Below are 24,882 nucleotides of genomic sequence, written 5' to 3'. Positions count from 1 at the left end.
CGCAATGTAGCGCGAAAGAACCTAATAACACCTAAATATATTAGATTATAGATTATATTAGAGATGGCTAGATTTGTTCCTTTGCGCTCTTTTAACCTTCTATTTGAAGAATGCAAGAGCAAAGTTCAGCATCAGCTCGCAGAAAAGCAAGCTTATCAGTGTGCATAAAGATTGCATAAAGTGTTGCATAAAGATAATTAAGTGCGATGTTGCGTCTGTGTTGAAGATCATCCGGCGATTCGAGCGTGTTGCCGCCATTCGACTAGTGAATTTGGATGGAATCACTCTTACGAGTTTGGAGCTCACTTTTGACGAAATATATTGACACTTGAGCACTTGGAAAGCGTGAACAGTACGTCGTCGCTTTGCATACGAGGTCGATTTATATTTAAATAACATTCCTCCGGCAAGATCGCCGAGTGCTTAATGGGATCCTCGCTTGATGTCGAAGCACTCTCTGGCGACGATTTCACTTAAAAAATCGGAGAGCACCGCTCATGCGGGCGCGCACACACACACACACACACACAAACACACGGACACGGACTTCACACGCTGCTTATTTTAAGACTGTGCCCGGCCGAAAATACTCGCGTGAACGGCGATCTCCAACACATGAAACGCACATGTTCCCAGCGTCGGTTGCTAATAACCACGCGCCGAGGATGACAAGGTCTCCACCCACACGTAGATTACATCTGCGGGGTTTCGATGCGACATTCCCGGTACCGACACGGAAAAATCGAAGGTCGGCCGACCGTTACTTCTCGCGCGTTCTGCTCGCGCCAAGTGAGCAGTCCTCCACTGTGAGCAGTCACCCACGCCATCTCGTCTTCCATGTCCGCTTCTGTGAGAAGGCTTGCCGATCATCACGTCGATCCAGATGCTTTCTCCATCGATCGCCTCCTCATTCACGCTCGCTCGACGATCGCCGTGCCGATCAACAGAACCCTACCACCTCGTGGAGGAAAGAAACGAGAGATACCTTGATATTGCCTCCCCTAGATCCAACTTTTTAAATTGTAGATCTTTCGGGAAGATACGAAATCCTGGAAGAATCGCGAACGCAAGAGAAGATGATGGAGTTTCGGTGCGCTTCTTCACGCACATCGCATCCACCGAGTCTCGGTGCGGGGAAACAAGAAGGAGCCGATTAGGCTCGGTGACTGCGGGGCCTCGGGGCGAAGGGCGGTTTAGGGTCGTGCGTGGATCGAAGAGGTGTCACGGGGTGGAGTCGACTGCGACGACGGCGTGGCTGGGGCCCATGAGACGCAAAGAGCGAAGTCCTTCACATTGCGTGTTTCACACAAACGCGGCGGGGGTCGTTCCCTTCGCCCCGCAGGCGTCGCCGGCACCGTCTTCCTCGTTCTTCCGGGAGGGTTGGTTTTTTCACGCTCGTGGGAGGCTGACGAACGTCGAGAGTCCTTTGAGGGGACGCGCAAGATAGCGTGGCGCAGGTAGCGAACCCGCTATACCTGCAAGTAACACAAGTTCCACGTCGCCGTTGCATACCACTGCATCACCGAGGCTCTCCCTCGCGCCATTTGTTCCTTCAGGAGAGAGACGCCATCAAGTGCGCACCCGCATCGCGTTGATGATGAAGCGGGAGCGTGGCTGAAAATTGCGTCGCGCTCGTTCTTCTCTTTGCTTTCCCTCGCTAGAAATGTACGAATTATTTCAATCGAACCACCAAAGACTCGATTCGTGGCCAAACTGTTCAAAGATTTCGAAATGTGAAAGTTTTGGGTACATTTGAGAGAGAAAATAAAGAAGATTCAACGTTGATTCCCGGCTGAAATTTCGCGACTCTTGAAAGGAATCGATCGACGCAAAATTGGATAATTAGGAAAGGCTGGCGGATTTTTCTAATATTAATAATTACAATTCAGAATAGTATCTTTTTCAGGTGGGAGGTTAATTTACCCGAGTACGTTGCAAGTTCGGAAAAATGCTCGTCACGTATGTTATCGTACTTTGGGATCACTCGCAATGACACGCAGCCACTGGCTCCTACGGATCGCGTTATTGATTACCTTGTTAATTAAGAGTTCGGTTCGACTCGGATGAAACATGGTCGACTCGCTTGGTACATGCATCTCTGTTTCTCATCACCACGTCGCTCACCGACACCGGACGTCGATCGAATTGAAACGCGTGTCGACTTCGTCGGCCTCTCTCGCTCCGCGCGGACCCCTCGACGTCCGAATTTTCGGTCCACGAGACGGAGCCGCCTGCCGTCGTTAACAGCATCGACGGTTTCCGCAGTGGGAAATCTGAATTATAATTATTGATATTGATAGAAGTTTTACTAACCCTTCCTAATTATCCAATTTTGCCTTGATTGATTCCTTTCAAGAGTCACGAAAAATAGTCTCTCAGCCGGGAACCATCCTATATGCTCTCTCAAATTTCTCAAATTTACTCAAAATTTTCACGTTTCGAAATCTTTGAAGCTTGGCTACAAATCGAATATTTGCTGATTCGATTGAAATAATTTCACGCTGAAAGAACCTCCGCAAAAAGGGTCGATTTTCTGTCCGTTTTTCGGTCCTCGATTTTGGAATCGAATTTTATGCCGAAAGATAGTTCATGATGAGACATTAATTACAGAAAAGTTTTACGTTGAACATACGATTCGTTTCAAAGATGTAGAGGGTCAAAGTGGTCACTACCTACTAAAAAAAGTATGATACTAATAACGCCTTATCGTATGAATTTTTGCAAAATTCGGTATTTATGAGTTCTTTGAGTTGCTGATTATGAATCTGATGTCAGATTTAAAAAATTCAAGATAGTAGGTGGCGGACACACAGTGAAACAATCATTTACTTTTATTGGAACTGTTACGTTGTGGTTTTTTTGGCTAGCTGATTGCGAATTTTCTATTAGGTTTTCGAAAGTAATTTTTTCAACGACAATTTTTGAGTGGAAAAAGGCTTTTTTTATTGTTTTTCATAAAAAAAATATAAAATTCAAATTGATACGTTACATGACGCATAAAGGACAACATGATAGTTTTATTTGTTATATTTAGAAGCTTTTTCATTGCAGTTTTCGTAATTCTTTATAATTACATATCATTATATCCAGTAATATAAAAGTTATCTAAAAATTCAGTTCTGAAGTTATCGATTTTAAAGTATACCACAACATAACAGTTCTAATAAAAGTAAATAATTGTTTCACTATTTATGTCCGCTATATTACATCCGTCATCTTGAATTCTTTAAATCTGACATCAAATTCGTAATAAGCAACTCAAAGAACCCATAGATACAGAATTTCGCAAAAATTCGTGCGATAAAGCGTTATTAGTATCAAACTTCTTTAGCAGAGGTAGTGACCACTTGGACCCTCTGTATCTCTGAAACCAAAATCGTATGCTCAATGTAAAACTTTTTTGTGATTAATGTCTCATCATGAGCTATCATTTCGCATAAGATTTAATTTAAAAAACGGGCACTTTTTGCGAAGGTTCTTTCCGGTGGCGACCGATTTCGGTTCGCTCGCGAGCCCTTTCGCGACGCGTCGAAGGACGAGACGCCGCCTCGCGAATTGCTCGCTGGTGAGCGCAGCAGAGCATCGAAGCGTTGCCTGATTTGGGCGCGGAATATCGATATCGCCCGGCTTGTTTATCGGCTCACGCACATCGCGTGCGTGCTCTAAATCCAGGGTGGCGTCAGCGGAAGTGCGTGAACCGCCGGCGATGCGCGCACATTAATCGCGTACGCCGGATGTCGGCCACCACTCGCGTCGCGTAACGTCAAGGACCGGGCGAGAAAAGGTCGGCGATGAAAAAGAGCGGCGGGAAATCGTCGCAATCGACGACCGCCGCCGCCGTCGCCGATTCGTCGCTCGTCGGGTCCGCCGATCTCTCAACTGGCGAGTCAACCGCAAACCTTGTGTTCTGTTTCAGAGCGCGCAGAACAGACTGCTAATCAAGAACGGCAAGGTCGTCAACGACGATGGAGTCATCGATAACGACGTTTACATCGAGGACGGCGTCATCAGGTACGAGCGAGGAGGGAGCGATCGCGAGGCGGATCTCTCCGTGACGAGCGCGAGATCTTTCCCGACGCGACACGCGGTCATCGCGGCTCAGACTGGGACCCATTGGACACACCGCGGAGCATCTTTATTACATAATTATTCTAATTGCATTAATAATGATGTCATCAACACGTTGACTGCCGCGGTGCTCGCCAGCGTGTGACCGGCGCTGCGATATGCGTCGCGTCTCGTTAATTCGTACGTCGAGCATCACCGACCGTGTATTACAAATTAACGTCTTAACGCGCGGTCTTTTCAGCGACAAAATGGCGAAGAAATCTTTTCGTCCACTGATATCAATTTAGTGCAACTGCGCGTAATAAGTCGGCTTTTAGGGACGAGAAAGCGTCAGGCCAAAGGTAAAACATCTTAGACTTAATCGATGCAATATCTTGGACGATTCCTCGATTACTAATTGGGGGAGGGGGGGATAAAAATAAGGGAAAAAGAACAAAGAAATATGTAACACGTACAGAAATGAATTATAACAATGCACTCATCGAGCCGACGGCGGCTCTATACTTATCAAGTACATAAATAACGTGCATAATAGTATATAAATAACTTGGGTGCAATTACTAGTCAACGTACGTGCATCACGTTAATCTGAGATATTGCAACGCCGGCCGAGTTTGCACGTTGTGGGGTTAAATACACAGCTGATAAGAGTCCGAGCTTGGGCTGTGACAATGCGGCCAATTTCGTCCATGTACAAGGTGTCCGGGATTTTTTTGGAGATACTGCAAAATTGTAAAGATTAATCGGATCAAGCTGAGAAGAAAAATCAAGTACCATTTTGCCAAAATCGCAGTTGTAATTGTAGGTTAGGCCATTCTGAACAAAAGAGTCCTTTACCATTTTGCAAATAAGTACGCAAATTTTCGAGTTATCGATCAAAAGTGTCTCCAGATGTGGTCGTCATCCAATCATTAATAATTTAATAACTATTGCTATTTTTGCAACATGGTACGTGACTCTTCATCTCAGTTTGATGTAATTTTCACAATTTTCCAAAAAATCCCGGACACCTTGTATATGTGTTAAAAAAAAAAAGAAAGAAAGAAAAACGCCTCGTCATCTGCAAGTCGTCCAATCGCCCGACAGCTCACGCGAGCCCGGCCGGGGCGCATTGCGCAAACGACGCACTTCGTGCCGGCGTGGTTTTATCAGTGGACGCTCAATGAATCAGGATAGATAGCGCGCGTCTACGCGCTGATTTATCAAGCGAGCGTGACTGATTGTAACCGGCTGGCGACGACGATGGCAACCGGCGAGCCGTCAACAACCGCGACGTGATCACCGAAGCGTCTCAAGTGCGTGACACCTCGCACGAGACTGTCATCAGCACGAGCGTGACTACCCCGGCGGGAAGTCCTCTCGTCGAGACCCGGAAGATCCCCATTCGCGGGATTTTGCAAGTACAAGGCGTGAGGCGTTAAAATACACAGCCGATAAGAGTCCGAGCTCGAGCAATGCGGCCAACGTGTCAATTTCGTTTACGTACAGGGTGGTCCGGGATCTTTTGTAAACGACAACATTGTAAAGATTAATCAGATCAAACTGAGAAGAAAGGTCAATTGTAGATTAGGTCATCCTGAAGAAAAAAAAGTCCTTCACCATTTTGCAAATAAGTACGCAAATTTTCAAGCTATCGATTAAAAGAGTCTCGAGAGATGTGGTGTCATCATTCAATCATCAATTCCCATCATTCAATCATCAATTTTTTTCGTTCCGCTTCCTGTCTGCAGGCAGATGGGGCGCAACCTCATCATACCGGGCGGCACGAGGATCATCGACGCGCGCGGCAAGTACGTAATGCCCGGCGGCATAGACCCGCACACCCACTTCGAGTTCGAGTTTATGGATACCAAGACGGTGGACGATTTCTACCAGGGGACGAAAGCCGCGGTCGCCGGCGGCACCACGATGATCATCGACTTCGTGGTCCCGCTGAAGGAGGAGAGCCTCGTGGAAGCGTACGAGAGGTACCGGGAGAACGCCGATCAGAAGGTCTGCTGCGATTACGCGTTGCACGTCGCCGTCACGTCATGGAGTCCGAAGGTGAGTCTCGATCGGCACCGCGGCTCTTCAAATCCGCCGCGACTCTCTTTCGGCGACGGTGAAAGGCCGCGGGGGCACGTAACGAGCGATCAGACTGAAGCAAGGAACAAAGTGGACTTAATTGACAACGGTCGATTAAGCCGGCGGCCGGCCGCCGGGGGAACGAATAAACGATAAAACTTTGACATCCGTAAGCAAATTGACCAGCCACCGCCGGTTGTCCTCCTTACGGCCGGAGGATAATCGCCTGCGGTCGGTCGGCCGGTATCTCGGCCGCTCACGGAGCTTTCCTGCGTGTCGCGACCCTTACTCTCGCCGGAGACAATCGACTGGTATCGCGGCTGATGGATTTTCTTACTGCTCGAGCCTCACACCGTTTTTCCAGCCGCGCTTCCTGGGCCGGCGGCTTTCTCTACGAGGACTCGCCTCATGCGAGATAATTGCCGTAACACGAGACATTCCTAGAAAAGAAAGCTCACATGCGATGTAGTACCCATCAGACCTGACCCCTTTCTCGCACACTGCCGATCGCGTTTAACGCACGACGACGGCGACGATGCATCGCGGTTGTGTTCACACCGAGTGTCAATTGGCATTACGGCAATTTACGTAATTCACCGGCGCAATTGCGCCGCCAGTGCACACGAGGCACATAAAATTAATCCAATTCCAGCTTTTGCAACTTCCGGCCATTATCCGATAGAAAACAAGTCTCGACCGACTCCTCGTCGGATGTGCTTCATCAGCGGTCCTTGATATCCGGAGCCGGTCGGAACCGACGCGTTACCTTTTCGGGAGACCAAAGTCTCAGCTACCGGCGGCGAGAGAATCCGTTCGGTTCAACTCAGCTCCGGTGAGCGACCGAGCTCTAACGGATTTAGCTCTTGTTAGCAGCGACGCTCGCTCCGTCGACTGGCTGCATTTTCCTTTTCTTACGAGTCCGACTCCGCGATCTATCGAGCGGCGATATTCGACGACGATGTCGGCTGTGTCGCAACGCCGGACGCAGGTGAGCCGCAAATTGGCGGATTCCGCGTGCGGTCAGCTCGTAAGCTACTGCCGACTCGCACGCAGATGGAATAGCAAGCGACGCGACGGATGAGGAAAGCGCACGTGCCACGCTGACCGAGGGCAACGCAACGGCGACTCCTTATTTGCCGTGGCGCGCGTGTCTCCCGAGGAAGTGTGTCCCCCGGATTCATTATTCATCGTCACTTACTACCGCTGTTGTCTGTTGCAGGTGAAGGAGGACATGGCGACGTTGACGAAGAGCTGCGGCGTCGGTAGCTTCAAGATGTTCATGGCGTACGCTGACATGCTCATGCTCAGGGACCCGGAGCTGATCGAGTCGTTCAAGGCGTGCAAGGAGCTCGGCGCCCTGGCCATGGTGCACGCGGAGAACGGCGACATCATCGCGGAGGTACGCGACGCTGCGCGCTGATAATCGTCTCCACGTTTGCGCACGCTCGCGCAATTTCACGCTTTGCGACACTTCCGATTGCGGGTCTTCGCTCCTTGCTTCGCCGAAGACCCCTCCGGCGGTGGCGGCGGGGATCCCGTTTACGAGATCTCGTCTGATCTTGACGGCTCGATAAGCAAAATTGCGGCTCAATTAGCTGCGAATTGAAAAGAGGTCCCGGTAGTTGCCGCTTGTAATCATTACTCTTTTTTTTCTTTTTGTCTATTCTCTCTCTCTCTCTCTCTCTCTCTCTCTCTCTCTCTCTCTCTCTCTCTTAATTTGCAATTTACGCTTTACCGTGCACTGAGACAAAATATTTGCAGCTACAATGACACATAGTGAAAAGATCATAGTCGGGAGGACCATTTTGGTAGTAGGTGTTGGGTATAACGTTGGTCATCATTTTAGAGCGACAAGAAGATACCAAAAGTCGACACCAAGAGAAATATAATTTATAAAAATGTAATTCAATATATTTGAACGACATTGATTATTTTGGTCTCAGTGTGGGGGAGAAGCCGCCGCACAACACGTACGTGTTAGAAATATTCGGAAACGTTTGAAAAAGAAGCAAGAGACGCTCCTGAGACAGGCGCGTTGCGCGTGGGAAGTCGCACGGGATCATCTCGTCTGATCTCATCGGGTCGATGAGTAAAATTGCGTTGTCTCGGGCATGTTCGCGCGGCATCTGCGATTAGAGCGATGGTGGCTGATAATCACGAGACTCATACGCGGCGGAGAATCGGCACATTCGCGCGCAAACCTTCCCCCCCTCCCCCGCCGTCACGACGTGCGCGTCTCTTGGAGCAGGTTTTTGATGGGAGACGCGAGATACCATCGAGAGCTCGTATCTCGCGTCTCTCTCTCTTTCTCTCTTTCTCCCTTTCTTTCTCCCGCCTGCCATTGTAAATTTGTTCCAGAATGCGAAGAAGCTGCTGGACGCGGGTGTAACCGGCCCGGAGGGCCACGAGATGTCACGGCCCGAGGAGGTCGAGGCAGAGGCTGTGAATAGAGCGTGCGTCATAGCGAATCAGGTGAGCGAGACGCTTGGTACCGCTTGGTGTAGTCGGCAAATTATATATTTTACAGACGGTTTCGTGTGCTGGCTTCGTTGATCCTTCTGTGTCTGTCTCTACGCGTGTGTGTGTGTGTGTGTGTGTGTGTGTATGTATGTATGTATGTATGTATGTATGTATGTATGTATGTATGTATGTATGTATGTATGTATGTATGTATGTATGTATGTATACGTTAGCTCCGCCAGCACACACACTCCGCAGTCCGCCCTTTTACGTTCTCTACACGTTTCCGAAGTTCTGTGTTGTACGGGTGCACTTGGCACGCTACTCCGCGGCGGTATTCAGTTCACGGATGATCGTACATCTTCAGTGTAGATTAGAATTCGGGCCGACGAAGCCGAGCGCGCGCTGCTTTTCGTGGCAAGTGCCCAAGGTATGCCCGGAAATCTCTCCCCTGTCTACAGTTCCGTCCGCATCGAAGGATATCGGTGTCGCCGAGCGCGATCACGCCGCTTAATGACACTTTGACTATCATCATGCCGGATTCTCCTCTGCTCCTCCGACGTTCGCCTTCTACTACCGTTGCTCTCCCCTGAATCAGCGGGTCGGTCAGGAAGCTCGGGTCGATCGCGGTGAATCAACCGAACGATCATCATAATGAAGGAGTCGCGACGTCTTCGCGACTCCTTCATTAACGTGCAACAAGGATATTTTATTTAGCGGGACGAAACTTTAGATCTCGTGGGGTCGGTTGTTCCAACTCCTTGGTAAGTTAAAGGATGGATAGTTAAATCATATAGTTTATCTTTGTTTTTCCTTCAATTCAGACAAAGATAGACGTATGATTTAACCATCAGTTAACTTACCGAGAAGCTGGAACAACCGACCCTTGATCAGATAAAAATAATCGCGAGGGTAAACATAGAACACAGCCTCGTGGATAAGTTCAGTTCGCCATGTGTGGACTCCTTGTCTACGTTGTTATTGTCCCTCGTGTCAAATTCATACATCGTTGAAAAATCGAGCCGAGCTTTGCTCGACCGCCCCGACGAAACCTCCTGCGCAACGTTATACCCTCCCATTTGCTCGCCCTTCTAACTGAGGCATCGTTGTCCATAGTCGCTGTACCAGCTCGAAATTCCGCATGCTTAGGTCAATTGCCCGCTGTACGTAGTGCATGTGATGAGCCGTAGCGCCGCCGCGGAGGTGGAGGCCGCGCGTAAACGCGGCGTTTGCGTCTTCGGCGAGACCTTGGCGGCCACGATCGGCACGGATGGCACCCACTACTCGCACAAGTGCTGGAGACACGCCGCCGGCCACGTTATAAGTCCACCACTCAGACCGGATCCGGACACGCCGCGAGAACTCGTGAACTTGTTAGCCAAGTGAGTCGCTGCCAACGAGAAGTCATTCGGGGTGACTTTGACATCGGACAGTGGGCTGGAGTCGTATCAATTTGCGAAGCTGCAGAGAGACAGAGAGCGAGAGTCATCGCGTGAACTACTCGAGCAATGCGTGACACACGAGAGAATTATTTCGACACACATTCATAGAGTCATCGCAGGCTCTACGAACGCGTGTTTACCTCTGCGACAACTTGAAGCTAGGTAGCGTGTTGAAGCACCGAGACGAACCGATCATGCTAGTCGCGGTTGTTTAAACGCGAGTCCGCTCGCAGGCATTCCTGAACGCTAGAGAGAGAGAGAGAGAGAGAGAGAGAGAGAGAGAGAGAGAGAGACATTCACCTCCTTCACCAAGTGTGGAGTCTTGGCCGGCAAGAACGTCGTCGGAGGGCACTTTCGTTCGAAATCGATGCCGATCGACCGGCCCGAGTCTCCGCTTAAAAGGAGTAACGCGCCGACCGGTCTGTTCTTAAATAACAGCGGCGGGGAAAATGCACGTTAGATTCGCCGAGACCGAGCGAGATAGCTGAGAAGTCTTGGCCGGAGGAGCTACCTCGATAGAGACTCTCACGATTTTACCGGTGAATTATGCTCGCCGGATCGACCGAATAATGGTTCCGCGAACGGGTCGCGTGCGCGAGCTATCGATTGTACCGAATTCTGTGTCGTTTCGTTTCGTTTCCTCTCCCCTCCCCTCCTCTCCGCTCCGCCCTTCACTTTCTGTACAGCTGATTAGCGGAAATAGGTTGCACAATTGCGGCAATAGCAATTTAAGTTTACACGTTATCTGCGACCAGCTTGCGTGACGTATGTGCGAACTGTATAAAGCGCAATTACCGTTATCCGTTATTACCGCTCAACTTTATATTTAGCCGCTCCGTCGAAATCCCCGATCTCTCTCGTATGCATGCTCTCGACTATCGTTAGCTTGCCCTTATTCTCTCCTCGCTCTCTTGATTTTGCCAGGTACAGCTGTTACGTGATTAGCACGATGCCCTTCGCACGATCATCTTCGTCGTTTTTATTAGCGTAATGCGCTTCAAGTAGATATATCTGTAAAACGTTACCTTAGTAGTCAGACAAGCGCACGGCTGAGAAAAAGTTTCACGGTGCGTCACCATGCCAACAATCGAGAATAACGCACTGGATGTATAATTTTGATGTATAATTATATTTTTAAATTTGAACTATGCAATTATACATAATTTAATTCAATCTTTTTTATTTCTCTCGCAATTGTCGGGGAGAAAATCTCTCTGAAAAATAAATTTACGTTTGGCTCTGCATTGTCTAAAAAACCAAATAAAAAATCTAAGATCAAATAATTTTTTTATATAAATAAATAGTAATTTGATATGTAATTATTATAGATGTCCAAAAGATATATATGTTAATCGGTCTTTGAACTCTCAATCGACTTTTGGCGCAAACTCTTCTCTCTTTACTCAGCCGTGTGACTATACAGCTTAGCTTTATATATATATATCTGTAGCATATAAAATGATAGAGGAAGGTAGAGAAAGAGATAGAGTGAATGTGTGTGTGTGTGTGTGTGTGTGTGTGAGAGAGAGAGAGAGAGAGAGAGAGAGAGAGAGAGAGAGAGCCACAGCGGTTATTTCAGTGAGAGGATAAAAATATCGCGTTTAGGTGAATAGTCCGCTGTACATAACGGCGATCACGAGCAAGTCGGCCGCCGACGTCGTGTCGGCGAAGCGGTCAGAGGGTGTCGTCCTTTTCGGGGAGACCCTGGCGAGTGCCGTCGGTACCGACGGTAGCGAGCAATACGGCAAAGACATGGAGAGAGCAAGGCGTTTTATTACTAACCCGCCCTTGCGACCCGACCCGACGACACCTGCGTATTTAACCGAGCGTCTGGCCGAGTAAGTAGATCGCATACGAAGATCCCACACACGTCCGATAAAGTAACAATGACGGATCGACGCGAATGACACGAGCGCGTAATTCGTTCCGCTTGTTATTTAATAGTCGCGGCGTGGGAAGTCGCTGCGCCCGGCGCGACCACGGCGCGTAAATGTTAATTAAACAGACCTAGAGAAGAGAAAAACGGAAAACGATAAACCGGTCGCGTTCAACACAGCCGTCTGCTAGCTTCTGATGGTCGTTCTCGTGCGTTTTTACTACCGCAACATGCCGCTTACCTGGCGCGATTGGCCTTAGCCTTAAGCCTACTCAAGATGTCAAGGTGACCACCTAACGCCTCGTTTGCCCGTCGAAGCCCCATGCCCCCCGTTCCCGCCGTCCTCGCGCTGCTCTTCGGATCCCCAGCACTGACGCGGCCACTTTTCAGAGATAATCTCCAAGTGATCGGCAGCGACAACTGTACCTTCAACGCCGAGCAGAAGGCTCTGGGCAAAGACGACTTCACGAAGATCCCCAATGGCGTGAACGGCGTCGAGGACAGGATGGCGGTCCTCTGGGAGAAGGGCGTGCACGCCGGCATCATGGATCCTCAGCGATTCGTCGCGGTCACCAGCACGAACGCCGCCAAGATCTTCAACTTGTATCCGAGGAAGGGCGTCATAGCCGTCGGCTCGGACGCCGACATTGTCGTGTGGGACCCCAACAGGAAGCGCACCATTTCCGCCGAGACGCACGTGCAGGCTGTTGACTTCAACATCTTCGAGGCGAGTTTGATTGAATCGTTCCCGCTCCCGCCGCCGGCGCTCCTGCAACTCGCGAGAACATGTTTTATAAAGGACGAACTCGTCTCGTGTGACGTGAGAGAGTACCACGGGGTCGTGGGGGAGCGTTGTAACGCTCGTTGCGAGATTGTTACACTCCTTGGACTTGTTCTGTTACTTTTAACGACGTTACTTTTACTTTTGCATGACGCAACGATAACGAACTGTAAGAAGTTACAGAATAGGTCATTGCTTAATTACTCCATCACTTATGGAATGCGCCATGTTGTTGACACAGGGCATGGAAGTGACCGGTGTGCCCGAATACGTGATCGTCAATGGGCGCGTATGCGTGGACGAGTGCGAGCTCAAAGCCGTTCACGGGTTTGGGCGATACGTGAATACGGAGCCGTTCTGCGCCTACGTGTACGACATGATAAACGAAAAGGAGAAGGTACGGCACACAGATCCTCATTGGTCGTCCATCCTCTTGGATTGAGCTCAACTTGGCTCCTCGTGGATAATTTTGCTGAAGGAAAATCTGAATCGTGGATTTTTCTGATTCCACTTTTATTTGCTTGTACATTTGAGTCATGTTTAATCCCCATAAGTATATTTATAATGATTATATTATAAAAGTATATTTTATAATAATCATAGTATACACTATAATATTCCAGAATATATAATAACTATCCATCATCGCTCACGTAAAAAGATCATGTTTGACAAATAAAAGAAACTGTTAACGGGTAACGATACAAATTGACGAGGTGTATCGATTCACATCGAATGACCTGTTACCTGCGAGCAGAGACCACGTGGAGTCGCACGAACGGAAGCGGAGGCGAAGAGACACGCCGAGGAGGACGCCGCAATCGCGAAGGCCAAGGAAGAGGCGAGGGCGACGGCCGGGGCTGTAGCACGGGCCAATCAGACAAACGGTACTTATGACAGCCCAAAGCCGAAGCTGCAGTCCGTCATTTGCGTGCCGACTCTGCCGGATTCCGCTGTGGTGACGCCATCCACGAAGGGTCCGAGAATGGAAGGGCAACGGAACCTGCAAGATTCTACCTTCTCCATCAGCGGTGAGTCTCAGGACGAATTGCTATCGCCCGTCGCCCGTGGCATCTTTTCGAATCGCTCGGATGAGTGAATACTGTCGGTCTTAATTGCGGCCGCACGCTCGGCGGCACGTCGAGTGTGTCGTCACAATAGCGACCGATCAAAGTATCAATAGAGTGTAAATGAACCGCATCATCACATTCAGATTTCGAGATGTTCATTTGATTTGACATTTGTGGTTTGTACTCGCACTAACACTCTGAGAAAAGGGATCACAAATCGTCATAGAGCTTGATACGTCAATGGAAACGAAATTTGGCTCACCTCGTTCGTGTTTGGTCGATCATAAGGGCGTTTATTCTTGCAGAGGATGTCGAGGAAGCACGAAGGGCTTGCATTCGCGTGAATAATCCACCGGGCGGTCGCAGTGCGGGAGGCTTTTGGTAATTTACTACAAAATAAGAAATGACAGAGAGCGAGTCAGGATTTGCTTTGCGTATAAAGAGGCCACTTAATGCGAGAGATCAATGGAACTTCATGTCTCTTCCACCTCGTATCGCATACTCCCCTTATCCACCATCATTACCATCATCCATACACACACACACACACATACACACATACCGCACGCTTCATTCATTCTCGACAATCACGGCCCCCGCTTTCAGGTTCGCTACTCACCAAATATTACATAATGCTAAGTTCAGTCGTTTTCACAACTGTATTCCCATCGATCAAGGTCTGTTCCATCAAAGGAGGATGCGGAAGCCCCCGGCCAGTAGGTTGTACGTTCATGCATTCATATAATCGTACCATTTTCTCGCTTTATTGTCGCTTCATCGCTGCACTTTATATATATATATATATATATGTATATATAATATATATATATATATCACTGGCGTATGCTTGAACCATTGACCTTGGTCCGTTTCCTCGATCACGACACTCTACGGGAAATCGGTGTTCCCAGAGTCGTTAGCGAGGCGTTTACATCGATAGATCCACACTCTCAAAGATCGTTCCCGTTGTCTGCACTTCCTTGAGAGATTTTATTTATTTATTGTTGCACTTATACGGCAGGATATTATATATGGAAAGATGTATATGTATATAATTTATGCGTTATGTCATCAATTCAATGATATGTGTACGTTTGTGGAATCCGGGAACGTGAGAACGGAAGTGTATACAGTTCGACGCGTTTTCTGTTAACGAGTTGATTGTTCTCTATGCTTCTGATATCTTTATATCATCTGTTTAATGAAATTTGCACGGTCGGTAATCATTATTATGACGAAAGTTCCAAGGTCAAGAGCTTGAAAGCATTTGTTATTTATTATACGAATTTTAACAGACGAGTGTGAAAAATGCGACTTTTTCTTTCTTTTCCCACATTATCGTACCGCGATTCATTTATAATTTGAAAAAGAAGCAGTTATATATATATATATATATACGACGATTATCAGGCGGAGGTGTTTTATTCTGCGGGTAAAAGCAGTATTGTGATATGTTAGTCACAATTTTATCATTATTATCATTATTATTATTAAGACCGTTGCTTGTTTATTGTCGACGCTAACGAGAACTCGCATTATAAAAGAGTTGCGGCTCAAGGGAAGCGAACAACAACTTGGTGCTCTCTCAAGTTGCAACACTTGCATTGAGCCATCGATGTGAAAGTTGTGTTTATTTATGACGTAATGCGTTACACAGATATATTTATATATGGGATAGTTGCACTGTATCGCATATGACTTATATATGACTATATATATATATATACGCTTGTATAATCAAAAAGAAAAGGAAAGAAGCCATCGGGTCCCAGTTCATTCCATTTTGAACTTTTGGTTTCCGCGACAATACAATATTTTCCCTGTCGAGCCAAGGCTGAGGTACCTTCCAGCGCAATGCGGAAATGACGACACGATCGATCAAGGACTTCACTAGGTTCACTAGGTTGATTATACATTTCACGCTCCGTGTGGCCACGAGGATACATGTGTACACATCCTCTCTCCGTGGTACTTACTCATCTCCCGTCATCTCGATCCACCGCTCTCTCACTCGCCTCACACCTGATTGATTTTGACAAGGAAGCGCAAACGCTGGTGTTACTTCTTTATGTCACGGTCGGGGGAAGAGAAGATCTCGGTGGACGAAAGTGATCAGGGACGTTAAGTGTACATATAACGATATACACGCGATCTTAGTTTACGTTAATTTACATGTTGACCACCGTCGCCTGACTAGTTTGTCTCAGAGCTTTCACATTTCGCGCGCGCGCGCTTTGCTTTCATCGGGAGAGTGTAATCGAGGCTTCACGCTCTGCTGACGAATCATCGGCGTCCCGAGCAGAGAGATAGGTCGCGTCTTTTATCCGTGAAGCAGGAGAGACTCCAGTCTCGCGCTCGTCGAATCCTCGAAGCAATTCGCAGGCCGACGCGACGCCGCGTCGCACGATGATTCGTGCGTCGATAGTCGACGGAAACAAACGGTCGCGAGCCGAGTCAAGGATTTCCCGTTACTTAGAGCAGCGTTACCTAGAGCGTAAGTCCGGCCGGCGGAAGCTTGCAGCGACGCTGAAGATCGATCGATCGTCCGCTTACAGCGTCCGAGAGCGCACGACAATGTAACACGACGCACAAATTTTTTTATACGAAACGTCGACATTTGTACTAGACGAGCGACGAGCCGACGTTCGCTCCTTCGTACGTATCGTCGCAACACCACGTGCACGTAGGAAGTCGCGCTTTTTCTTTAAGGAACCGTTCACGTTCACCGACTATGCAAAGAGCTCTCTCTTCTAGGGGCAGGTTGTTCCAACTCCTTGGTAAATTAACCGATGGTTAAATCGTATGTCTGTCTTGGTTAGAAATTGGAGGAAAAACGAAGATAAACATACGATTGAACTATCAGTTAACTTAGCAAGAAGTTGGAACAACCAGCCCTAGGACACGCGGAATCACGCGTTTCCAGCGGTCATTTCCAGCGGTCGACATTGCCCGACATTCCGATCTCGCGAGGCTCCGCGAAGATCAACCGTGACGTCAGTTTTCTTCGCTTCTCTGACACAGCCGTGAAATATCGAGCTTGCTCTTCATGTTTCTTCTCGTCAGAGTCGAATCTCTCTCTTCGATGACATCTCTCATCCATCCATGACGACATAGAGACGCGCACTCGGTGTGCCTCCGAAACTATCGCACCACCGCACCATCACCGACGTTAAATTTCACATCTGCAATATACGACGATAAGATCGATCAATAAATTGTAATCGTATAATCTCTCGTCTCATCGCATAACACGTATTAATAATTGTGTAATCATTACTCTGTGTGTATGTGTGCATACATGCGTGCGTGCGTGTATGTGTGTGTGTGTGTGTGTACATGCGCGCAAAAAGCTGCGAGTATGGCTGAGAGCTTGCGTGAACGAACCACGACGAAAGACCAAGGGTTCTCCGTAGTCGACGTCGATCGATCATCCACCGATCCGCGGGAGACGGGAGACCTTTTTCCAGGCGACGTTAGAAAGATCAAAAATTTTCTAGTAGATTTTTTATCGGAATTCCGCAGCATTTCTAGGCATCTCTTTAGAGACTAGCGATAATCGGATACGTGACGTATGTATGTGTGTGTGTGTGTGATTGTCTTACTTTATCTTCCTCGAAAGAGCGCCGTAGCTTTCGCGAGTTCGCGCGGATCTCTCTACGTTAATTGGCCAGAATCGCGTTAACTCGAGGGAGAGACTGGGGATTTACGGATTTCTTTTTCTCACGAGACAAATTCACAAATATAGGCCTTTTCTTTATCCAAAGCGTTGCGGGAGCAATGAGAGGTCGCGAGAGTCACAGCATACAAAAACGCGACTATCACACGTCGAGTAATCACAAAGTATCGCATGCATGATAAATATTTTAACATTGTTATCAATTAAACCTCACAGAGAGTTATATTATTATACTTTACGTATAGGCCGTTCACTTTACGCCAGCGTAGTGAGAATTGTTTTTGCGTTATCACCGTGTCGGGAGTGCTCGCGGTGTGCGATGTCGCCGTCGTCCGAGCGGTATGATATACGCGCCGCGAGGGCTCGACGACGAATAGCATACTATGATTGATCAATGTGTTCACGTTATGTGACTTCGTGTCGAGTATTCGGAAGGAATGTATAGTTTATTGATACAATTGATGACACACAGCTAGAGTACCCTATTTATGTCTGTTATACTGGATGTAATCGCTTTAAATAAATATAACGTGACATCTAAATACAACAACGCAATCCGTGATCTTTTCTTCGTACATCATCCTCAGATGATGCGCAGATGGATCTTTGATTTCGGATTCGGGCTTTCGGCGGACTGTGCTTGCGCCGCGACTTGTCGTTGCGCGCAGACCAGAGCGTAGGAATCTGTGAGGCGAATAAATCAGACGACGAGTCGTCTCTATTATTGACGATTTATTTTTGCGATCATGATGGAAATAGATTCGATATTGTTACGTCATACACGTGTAGATTACATACTTTTTTTTATGTTTCTTAATTACCTATTTCTAATATCAATACCGTCCGATCAGCGATCAGCATACTCTTCCTCTGCGCGATGAGCGAATTTAATCTACATCGCGCGAGTGTCGCGTACTTTTCTAATATTTCTAAAGTTATATCATATGCTTGCTGTCGAGCTTGCGGTTCTAGAGTAGTTACATACTATATGTACAATTCATATCAAATTAAATGCTTCAATTGAGCTCTCGATTCGAGCAGCGTATCGGGGAACGATATACCTATGAGTATAAGCTCGTTAAAATACGATAGATAGACGATACCGCTAGCATTTTTTCAAACGAAAAGAACAGAGAAAAAGGGGAAAACATCACAGGTAATTCTCAGCGCATGCTTCATATGGCTTGCTAAAATTCTTTGGCATGCGTATTGCTTCGATTCGCGGCGAACGATATTGTCGCAATATGCAAGGTAAAGTAAAATAATTCGTCGGCACTTCTCGATCCGGCAATTTTCTATGTCTCGATATTTTATTTTACCTTCCGTGACATTTGTTCTCTTAAATTCACGGTCATTGCGCGATTGCGATCGTACCGCCTGATCAAACAACTCGCATTATTCCTGCCTCGACATTTGGCATTCCAGCTTCGCACGTGGCATGTGACGAACGAATGTGAGGCGACTCACTGTCTGACTTCATCCTTGTCATTTAACTCCTCTGCTCGTCGGCGTGCTTTCTCCAGAATGTGCTTGAGCTCCGACGACCGTGCGGTTTTATACTGCAAGCGAAAATTCGAAGAATGAGGGGTGATTGGCAGATGCACGGCTTATGCGTTTCGTTATTTATGAACCAAAGGAGAAAAGTGATGTTTCTCTGTTCAACACAGCAGATTTCCCAACGTTTTGACATTTTGAGTTCAACATTCTCTGTCGCCGTGAATGTACAAATTTCAGTGTCAAATTACGTGTTATCAGCTGGTACGAACGAAGCTTTCCGCACAGCTGGATAATATGTTTTGCACAAGTGTAAGAGTAATTTTTTTTTTTTTTTTACGATGAAAGTGCTGAGAGATCGAAGATACAGTGTTTATTTTTATATGGTTGTTTGCTCAATTATATCAACAAGTTACAATGCATATATATTTTATGTTTATCATATCTGCTTCTTGCAGAAAGTGAGAGATGCGCCCACTGAGAAGAAACTTGTTAGTCACACGTCCAAACGATCGAATAGATTTGTATCTTGCAAAGTGTTTGTCACATTTTTAACCATCTTGTGCAAGCTTGTGTGTGATAATCAATCGTTTCTAAGCATACATACCAATATAAGCTTAACAAAAATGCCAACGGCGAAATTTTGAAAAGCGTGTCAACCTGCCTCGGTTTTGCCTGCAGCTGCCGTATGTTAAGATTGGAATGCACTTACCCCGCTTTCGTTCTTCGCTAAAGTCAACTGACCGTTCAGCCTGCTTCCCTCAGACGGTCCGCAGTATTGCTCCAATTGCCGTCTTGTTAAATTAAACAGCTCGGTGCCGTTCATGCCTTCGAACTGCTTGCAAATTCTGCGAACGAAAGTGCATAATAAGACATTCAGCTACGGAGAGCGTATTTTCATCGCTCGGAGATATAAATGTAACGTACTTCTGTGAGAAGCCTTTGGCTGCCAACCAAGCTTGGACGTCGCGCGGAGTCGAATGCTGATTCAACCAGACCTCCTGATGCGTATCGGTGTTCGCAGGCGGGTTCGCTTTCTTTTCCCGGAACATCGTCAGAACGAACTTGAGCTCCTCGTGAATCTGCTCTCGGCTGCTGGCGTCTGTCGAAAGTAATGCGCATGCGTAAAATACGTTGATATGCGCCTCAGCAGCATCAGACGTCGCACTTCAACATGCGATCACAATCAAAGTTGCTCATACGATTTTCAATCTTGCACAACGCAGACCTTCGATCTGCCTGCGGAATATTAAGAATCGCAGAAAGTATACTAAAACATACTAACGCTCGATGCTTTAATGCTTAGAGTTACAACTAATATTTGTCGCTGGAGGATTTACTGCTTTTGGAGGTGTCTGCTTTGCTGCTTGTGGAGCTGCTGATCGACGCCGTGGATTTCTGAGTCTGCAGACGCGGCGGCGCAGAGGTCAACGGGATCGACGGGGGTGGCGGGGGCGGCGGGGGTGGCGAGGACGGTGCCGCCGCCGAGGCGGACGCCGATGCAGGTGCGGGTAGTAGTGCCGGGGGCACCGGAGGAGGGGCAGGCAACGCTGGCACAGGTAACATCGGTGCGGGTGGCAGCGTAGGCGTAGGCGGAGGCGGAGGCGGAAGTGGTGAAGTCGGCTTTTCGGGTATCAGATCCGGAGTGATGTTCCGAGGCGGCGGATGCACCTCCACGATACTTTGCGACGTGTTGAGCTTTCTGTTGGCGCTCTCGGCGGAAACGGTGCCGTTAACAACGGCTGCCGTTTCGTTGTACACGACGACTTCATCTGCAAAACGACATCGCGATTAGCACACCTTGAAAATCGGTTTAGCCCGAGATTGGAGATTCACCGCGCGAGCATTCGACTCGAAAGAGCGCGTCGTCGAGAAGCTAGTTGTGAAGCTATATCGAAGAAGAAGAAGACGTGGAGAGAGAAATGCTGTAACTTACCCCGAAGCTTTCGCACGGAACACGCACACAGTCTTAGGTACACTGGACGAGCACACACAGGAAGCGTATATAGTTCAAGCGCCAGCGCGATCGTGCTTGCGGGATAATTCTACAGACTTGTTCCCAGACTTAATTCTACTAACAGCAACCGGAGGTCACAATAATCAATGAAAATCCGTCCACGTTTGTCGGGTGTGGGATGCTGCGCGCTCGCTGGGACGCGTTGTAGATTATTTCATTCGTGTCGCACCAAACGACAGGCTGCCTTAGCTTAAAGAATCACGACGAAACGTTTTGCAGTTGGTGTAATTCTATCTAACGCTATCGTATTACGATCCACAGGAGATGGGAAGAATGAAGGGGACGACGACGACGATGACGACGACGACGAAGACGGTGCCTCCTCGCACAAGTACAATCTGTAACTGCGTATATTTATTAATACGTGATGTACATAAATTACAGTGTAATGCAATACTGAACGGATCTCGCATCCCCGGCTCGTGTGGAACGCGCAGAGATATCGAGCTGAAGCTCCGATCGACCGTGTGAAAAGAAACCAAAAGGAGAGGCACGCGACGCTTGCATATGTTGTACACACATTGCAAATCGCCCACAAGAGAAAAATGTACATGTCGCGATATCAGATTGCTGGTGAGAGTTTTTTTCGGGTAGCGAGCGTTCGTCAACGTCATTACTGTAGTCGCAAATGTAGCAGCAAATAAAAGAAAAAACCAAAAAAGAACGCATTCATCCGCGATAGAAAACCCAATGAAGAGAGGAATATATCCGCGCGGAGTCATTAGAGAGATTAACGCTCATTGACTTGTTATTGTCGACTAGTTGTCACTCAGTCGTTCGAGTCGACGCGAGCGAAGCTTCGAAGCCCGGAAAGCTTTTCGGGATTTTGCAGGTGTGAGCAAAAGCGCGCTCGCTCGCGTTTGCCGCGATCTGTATCTTATCAGTGCGCGCAACACTCGTCGACAATAATTGATAACGATAGTGCGCATTCGATCGAATTGTCGCGCGTTGAGATTTATATAAATTGTACGAGGAGGAAGGGGGAGGGGGGAGGGGCGATCCGATCTCACGGAGCAACCGCTTCCTTCGTTCGTCGTTTGCGAGACGCACGGATATTCGATGTTCACCCATCTGGTCGATACGCGCTTTCTCTCTTTCGCATCTCTTTCTTCTTGCCTGAGCGTTCCCCTCGGTCGTTTGTACAAGCTTATTTACACTGATACATACAGATGCATGCGACGACGAGACACGTACAAGCGGGACCGGGGAGAAGATTCGTTGCGTTGATAAAAGCTACTGATAAAACGAGGAGTGAAGGTGGTATAATCGCGTTACGTTCCTTCTTCTTCTTCCTCCTCCTTCCTCTCGTCGTCTTCCTCGTGTAGGATCATTACCAAGAGCTTTTATCAAGTCCGAAGAGCTCTTTCACAGTGAAGCCCCCATAAAAGAACAAAGGACAAGCACAGCGACTTCGCCGTAGTCTCAAATATAAAGATGCACGCAGATACAGTACAGAATATATCGCGGTCCCGACTACTAATATTTCTCCCTACACGAAGAGGAGAAAAATGTGTGGCCGAACGAAAGAATTTTCTGGCGAGATACGAACGATGCCGAAAATTCCGCTCGAGGTTAGCAGAATTCAATCCGAATTATCAAGACTTCCGGTTAACTTGAACAGAATTCTGGATATTTTCAAAATCGGAATCTCCGTATCGTTCATGTTTCATCAGAAAATTGGTTCATTCGACCAGACACACTCTTCAACTAAACATATTTCCTCACTCGGTGTATAACTTGCACCCTGCTTTATTCATAGATAAGTACTTTCTTATTGGAAGGACACTCGGACCTTTCATCTCCATGGGTTAACACTTCATATCGCAACACTTTTCTGCGTAAAGTAACGTAAATGTAACACACATATATATATATATATATATATAAATATATATATATATATTTATATTCATATCATTTTCTCTTTACCGTTATAAACTATGTAGCTAGATTTGGTTAGTCGATAAATACAGAGGGTATTATATGTGACGGTGCGCACGCGCAGAGATCGGACAGCCTCAACGCGTAAAATTACACCACTCTGGGAGATAGTGGGGACTCGTTACTGGAAATACTCTGTGGTATAAGTCCATGCGTTGAGGCTGTTAAGCCGAAATCTGCGCGGCGCGAGTGATAATAATCGAAAAAAAAAAAAAAAAAAAAGAAAGTAGAGTATTAGAAACTAGTTATCGGTAACTCTCAACCACGTTACGCCAGACGACCGACGATCCTCACTGTCGATTTTCTCGGTATCGGTTAAGCGCGTTGCGAGATTCCGTGTGACTTGTTCGACGCGTTCTTTCGATTCAGCTGTGGTTGACAGTCACTGCTACCTGATAATTCCTAACAGATCTCGTTACCGGACGGCTTACATTTGTATCGTTGAATTTCACGTTAAACATTGGCCCCGAAGTTGACGTCTCTCTCTCTCTCTCTCTCTCTCTCTCTCTCTCTCTCTCTCTCTCTCTCTCTCTCTCTCTCTCTCTCTCTCTCTCTCTCTCTCTCTCTCTCGCTCTCTCTCTCTCTCTCTCTCTCTCCTCTCTCTCTCTCTCTCTCTCTCTCTCTCTCTCTCTCTCTCTCTCTCTCTCTCTCTCTCTCTCTCTCTCTCTCTCTCTCTCTGGTTCTCCTTACGAGCGTGATACGTCACGCGTCGCGTTGGGAAATATAATTCCCCGTTTCGATATCCCTACGCTTCTACCTTTGATTGTCATTTCGCGACGCTCCAATTTACGGTTACTTTATCTTCATCGATAACGACTCTCGTCGGCTGTCGTCGCCGCTGCTACACCGTCTCTCTCCTCTCTCCCGGCGGAGGAGACTCGACGACCCGTCATCGAAAATAGAAATGATCTCGTTAATGCGTTCGGATCGTGTGACGGCAAGAGACGGCGGACGATCTCGTTACTCGATGGCATTGGAATTTTCCTTCCTTACTTATCGATTTCCCGCTTCTTCTTGTATCGCAACGATCTCAGATCGCGCAAAACGGAGGACAGACGCTTACGATCTCGTAACGTAAGAAATGCGAGAGTGACAGTCGTAAAAGAGAGGAAAGGAAAGTTGGGGAAGACAGACTTCAGCAGCGCGTCGCTCTGAAGTGTGACGATACAGATTGGAATAATCGTGCGATGCGAACAGCTTAAAGTACCACGCCCCTGTTGCAATCGTATGAATGGCTCAGTCTACATATTAATCGCTCACACCTCCGTATGTACAGACTCGCGCGCGTACAAATACATACACATACACACGCATGCATACACACTCACACACACACAAACACACGCATACACACAACACTCGCTCGCTCGCTCGCTCACTCACTCACGTTTGAGAGGAAATCGTCGGATATTACAAAACCCTTCGACGAATGCGCCAACTGAAACGTGACGTGGACGGTGATCTAATTATGCTACGAGTTCGTTTACAAAGCTAACGTGATGTGCATTCTCTTATCTCTCGTGTGCCGGCTTTTATCGGAGATTCCATGAGATATATATATATATATATATATATATACGTCGACGATACCACATCAATCGAGAGAGCATATTTTTCTTCTTCTCTTTTCTCTTTTTTTTGGAAGACATTCGTTGTTTCTCTAAGATCGAGGCTTGCTTACACACATACGTGATGGGGCGCGATGCGGTTTGAATCTGCACGTTTTACATCTCATAACTCTGCTCGTTAACGACGACGCTCCCGAGATCAACGTCGGGAAGATCGTCCGGATTCGGATGCGGACAGGACACTCACAATCGCGAGCTCGACAAATGGCTTAGAAGTAGCGAAATTCACCTTTTTTGCCGAGTCTTTCCTTTCTCACCCAATCAGCAGGCGCTGGCGGCGGGATCGCATGTGTTCGATGAGTGGCTTCTGGGCCTGGACTAGTGCTGGTTCTCTCGATCTCTGAATCCTGCAACAAGGTCGATCG

General features: G+C 47.5%; 2 protein-coding genes across 8 annotated transcripts in view; one reads left to right on the top strand and one right to left on the bottom strand.

Annotated features, from left to right (window-relative positions):
• Positions 1-21,609, top strand: part of CRMP (Collapsin Response Mediator Protein) — a 30,701-nt gene extending 9,092 nt beyond the window's left edge. Inside the window, exons 2-11 of one of the 6 annotated variants that reach the window (XM_011137747.3) lie at positions 3,917-4,011; positions 5,799-6,111; positions 7,352-7,531; positions 8,491-8,604; positions 9,742-9,974; positions 12,301-12,637; positions 12,933-13,088; positions 13,449-13,722; positions 14,067-14,142; positions 21,210-21,609. In XM_011137747.3, the coding sequence (XP_011136049.1) occupies positions 3,917-4,011; positions 5,799-6,111; positions 7,352-7,531; positions 8,491-8,604; positions 9,742-9,974; positions 12,301-12,637; positions 12,933-13,088; positions 13,449-13,722; positions 14,067-14,142; positions 21,210-21,225 (1,794 nt within the window). In that variant the 3' untranslated portion in view covers positions 21,226-21,609. Of the gene's footprint in view, positions 1-3,916; positions 4,012-5,798; positions 6,112-7,351; positions 7,532-8,490; positions 8,605-9,741; positions 9,975-11,639; positions 11,873-12,300; positions 12,638-12,932; positions 13,089-13,448; positions 13,723-14,066; positions 17,137-19,389; positions 19,647-21,209 lie in introns of those variants that run through there. The other 5 variants (XM_011137748.3, XM_025302797.1, XM_025302796.1 and 2 more) reach the window with 5 other exon arrangements.
• Positions 18,157-24,882, bottom strand: part of LOC105181161 (epidermal growth factor receptor kinase substrate 8) — a 31,711-nt gene continuing 24,985 nt past the window's right edge. The window contains exons 6-10 of one of the 2 annotated variants that reach the window (XM_011137755.2): positions 24,747-24,864; positions 20,272-20,703; positions 19,859-20,033; positions 19,644-19,779; positions 18,157-18,996 (exon numbers count right to left, since the gene is read on the bottom strand). In XM_011137755.2, the coding sequence (XP_011136057.1) occupies positions 18,901-18,996; positions 19,644-19,779; positions 19,859-20,033; positions 20,272-20,703; positions 24,747-24,864 (957 nt within the window). In that variant the 3' untranslated portion in view covers positions 18,157-18,900. Of the gene's footprint in view, positions 18,997-19,643; positions 19,780-19,858; positions 20,034-20,216; positions 20,704-24,746; positions 24,865-24,882 lie in introns of those variants that run through there. The other variant, XM_019840480.2, reaches the window with a different exon arrangement.

The sequence above is a fragment of the Harpegnathos saltator genome, unplaced genomic scaffold (genome assembly GCF_003227715.2).
Source record: "Harpegnathos saltator strain DR-91 unplaced genomic scaffold, Hsal_v8.6 scaffold514, whole genome shotgun sequence".
Taxonomy (NCBI): Eukaryota; Metazoa; Arthropoda; class Insecta; order Hymenoptera; family Formicidae; genus Harpegnathos; species Harpegnathos saltator.
Note: the sequence above shows the minus strand (reverse complement) of the source record. Positions and strands in the feature narration are given on the sequence as shown.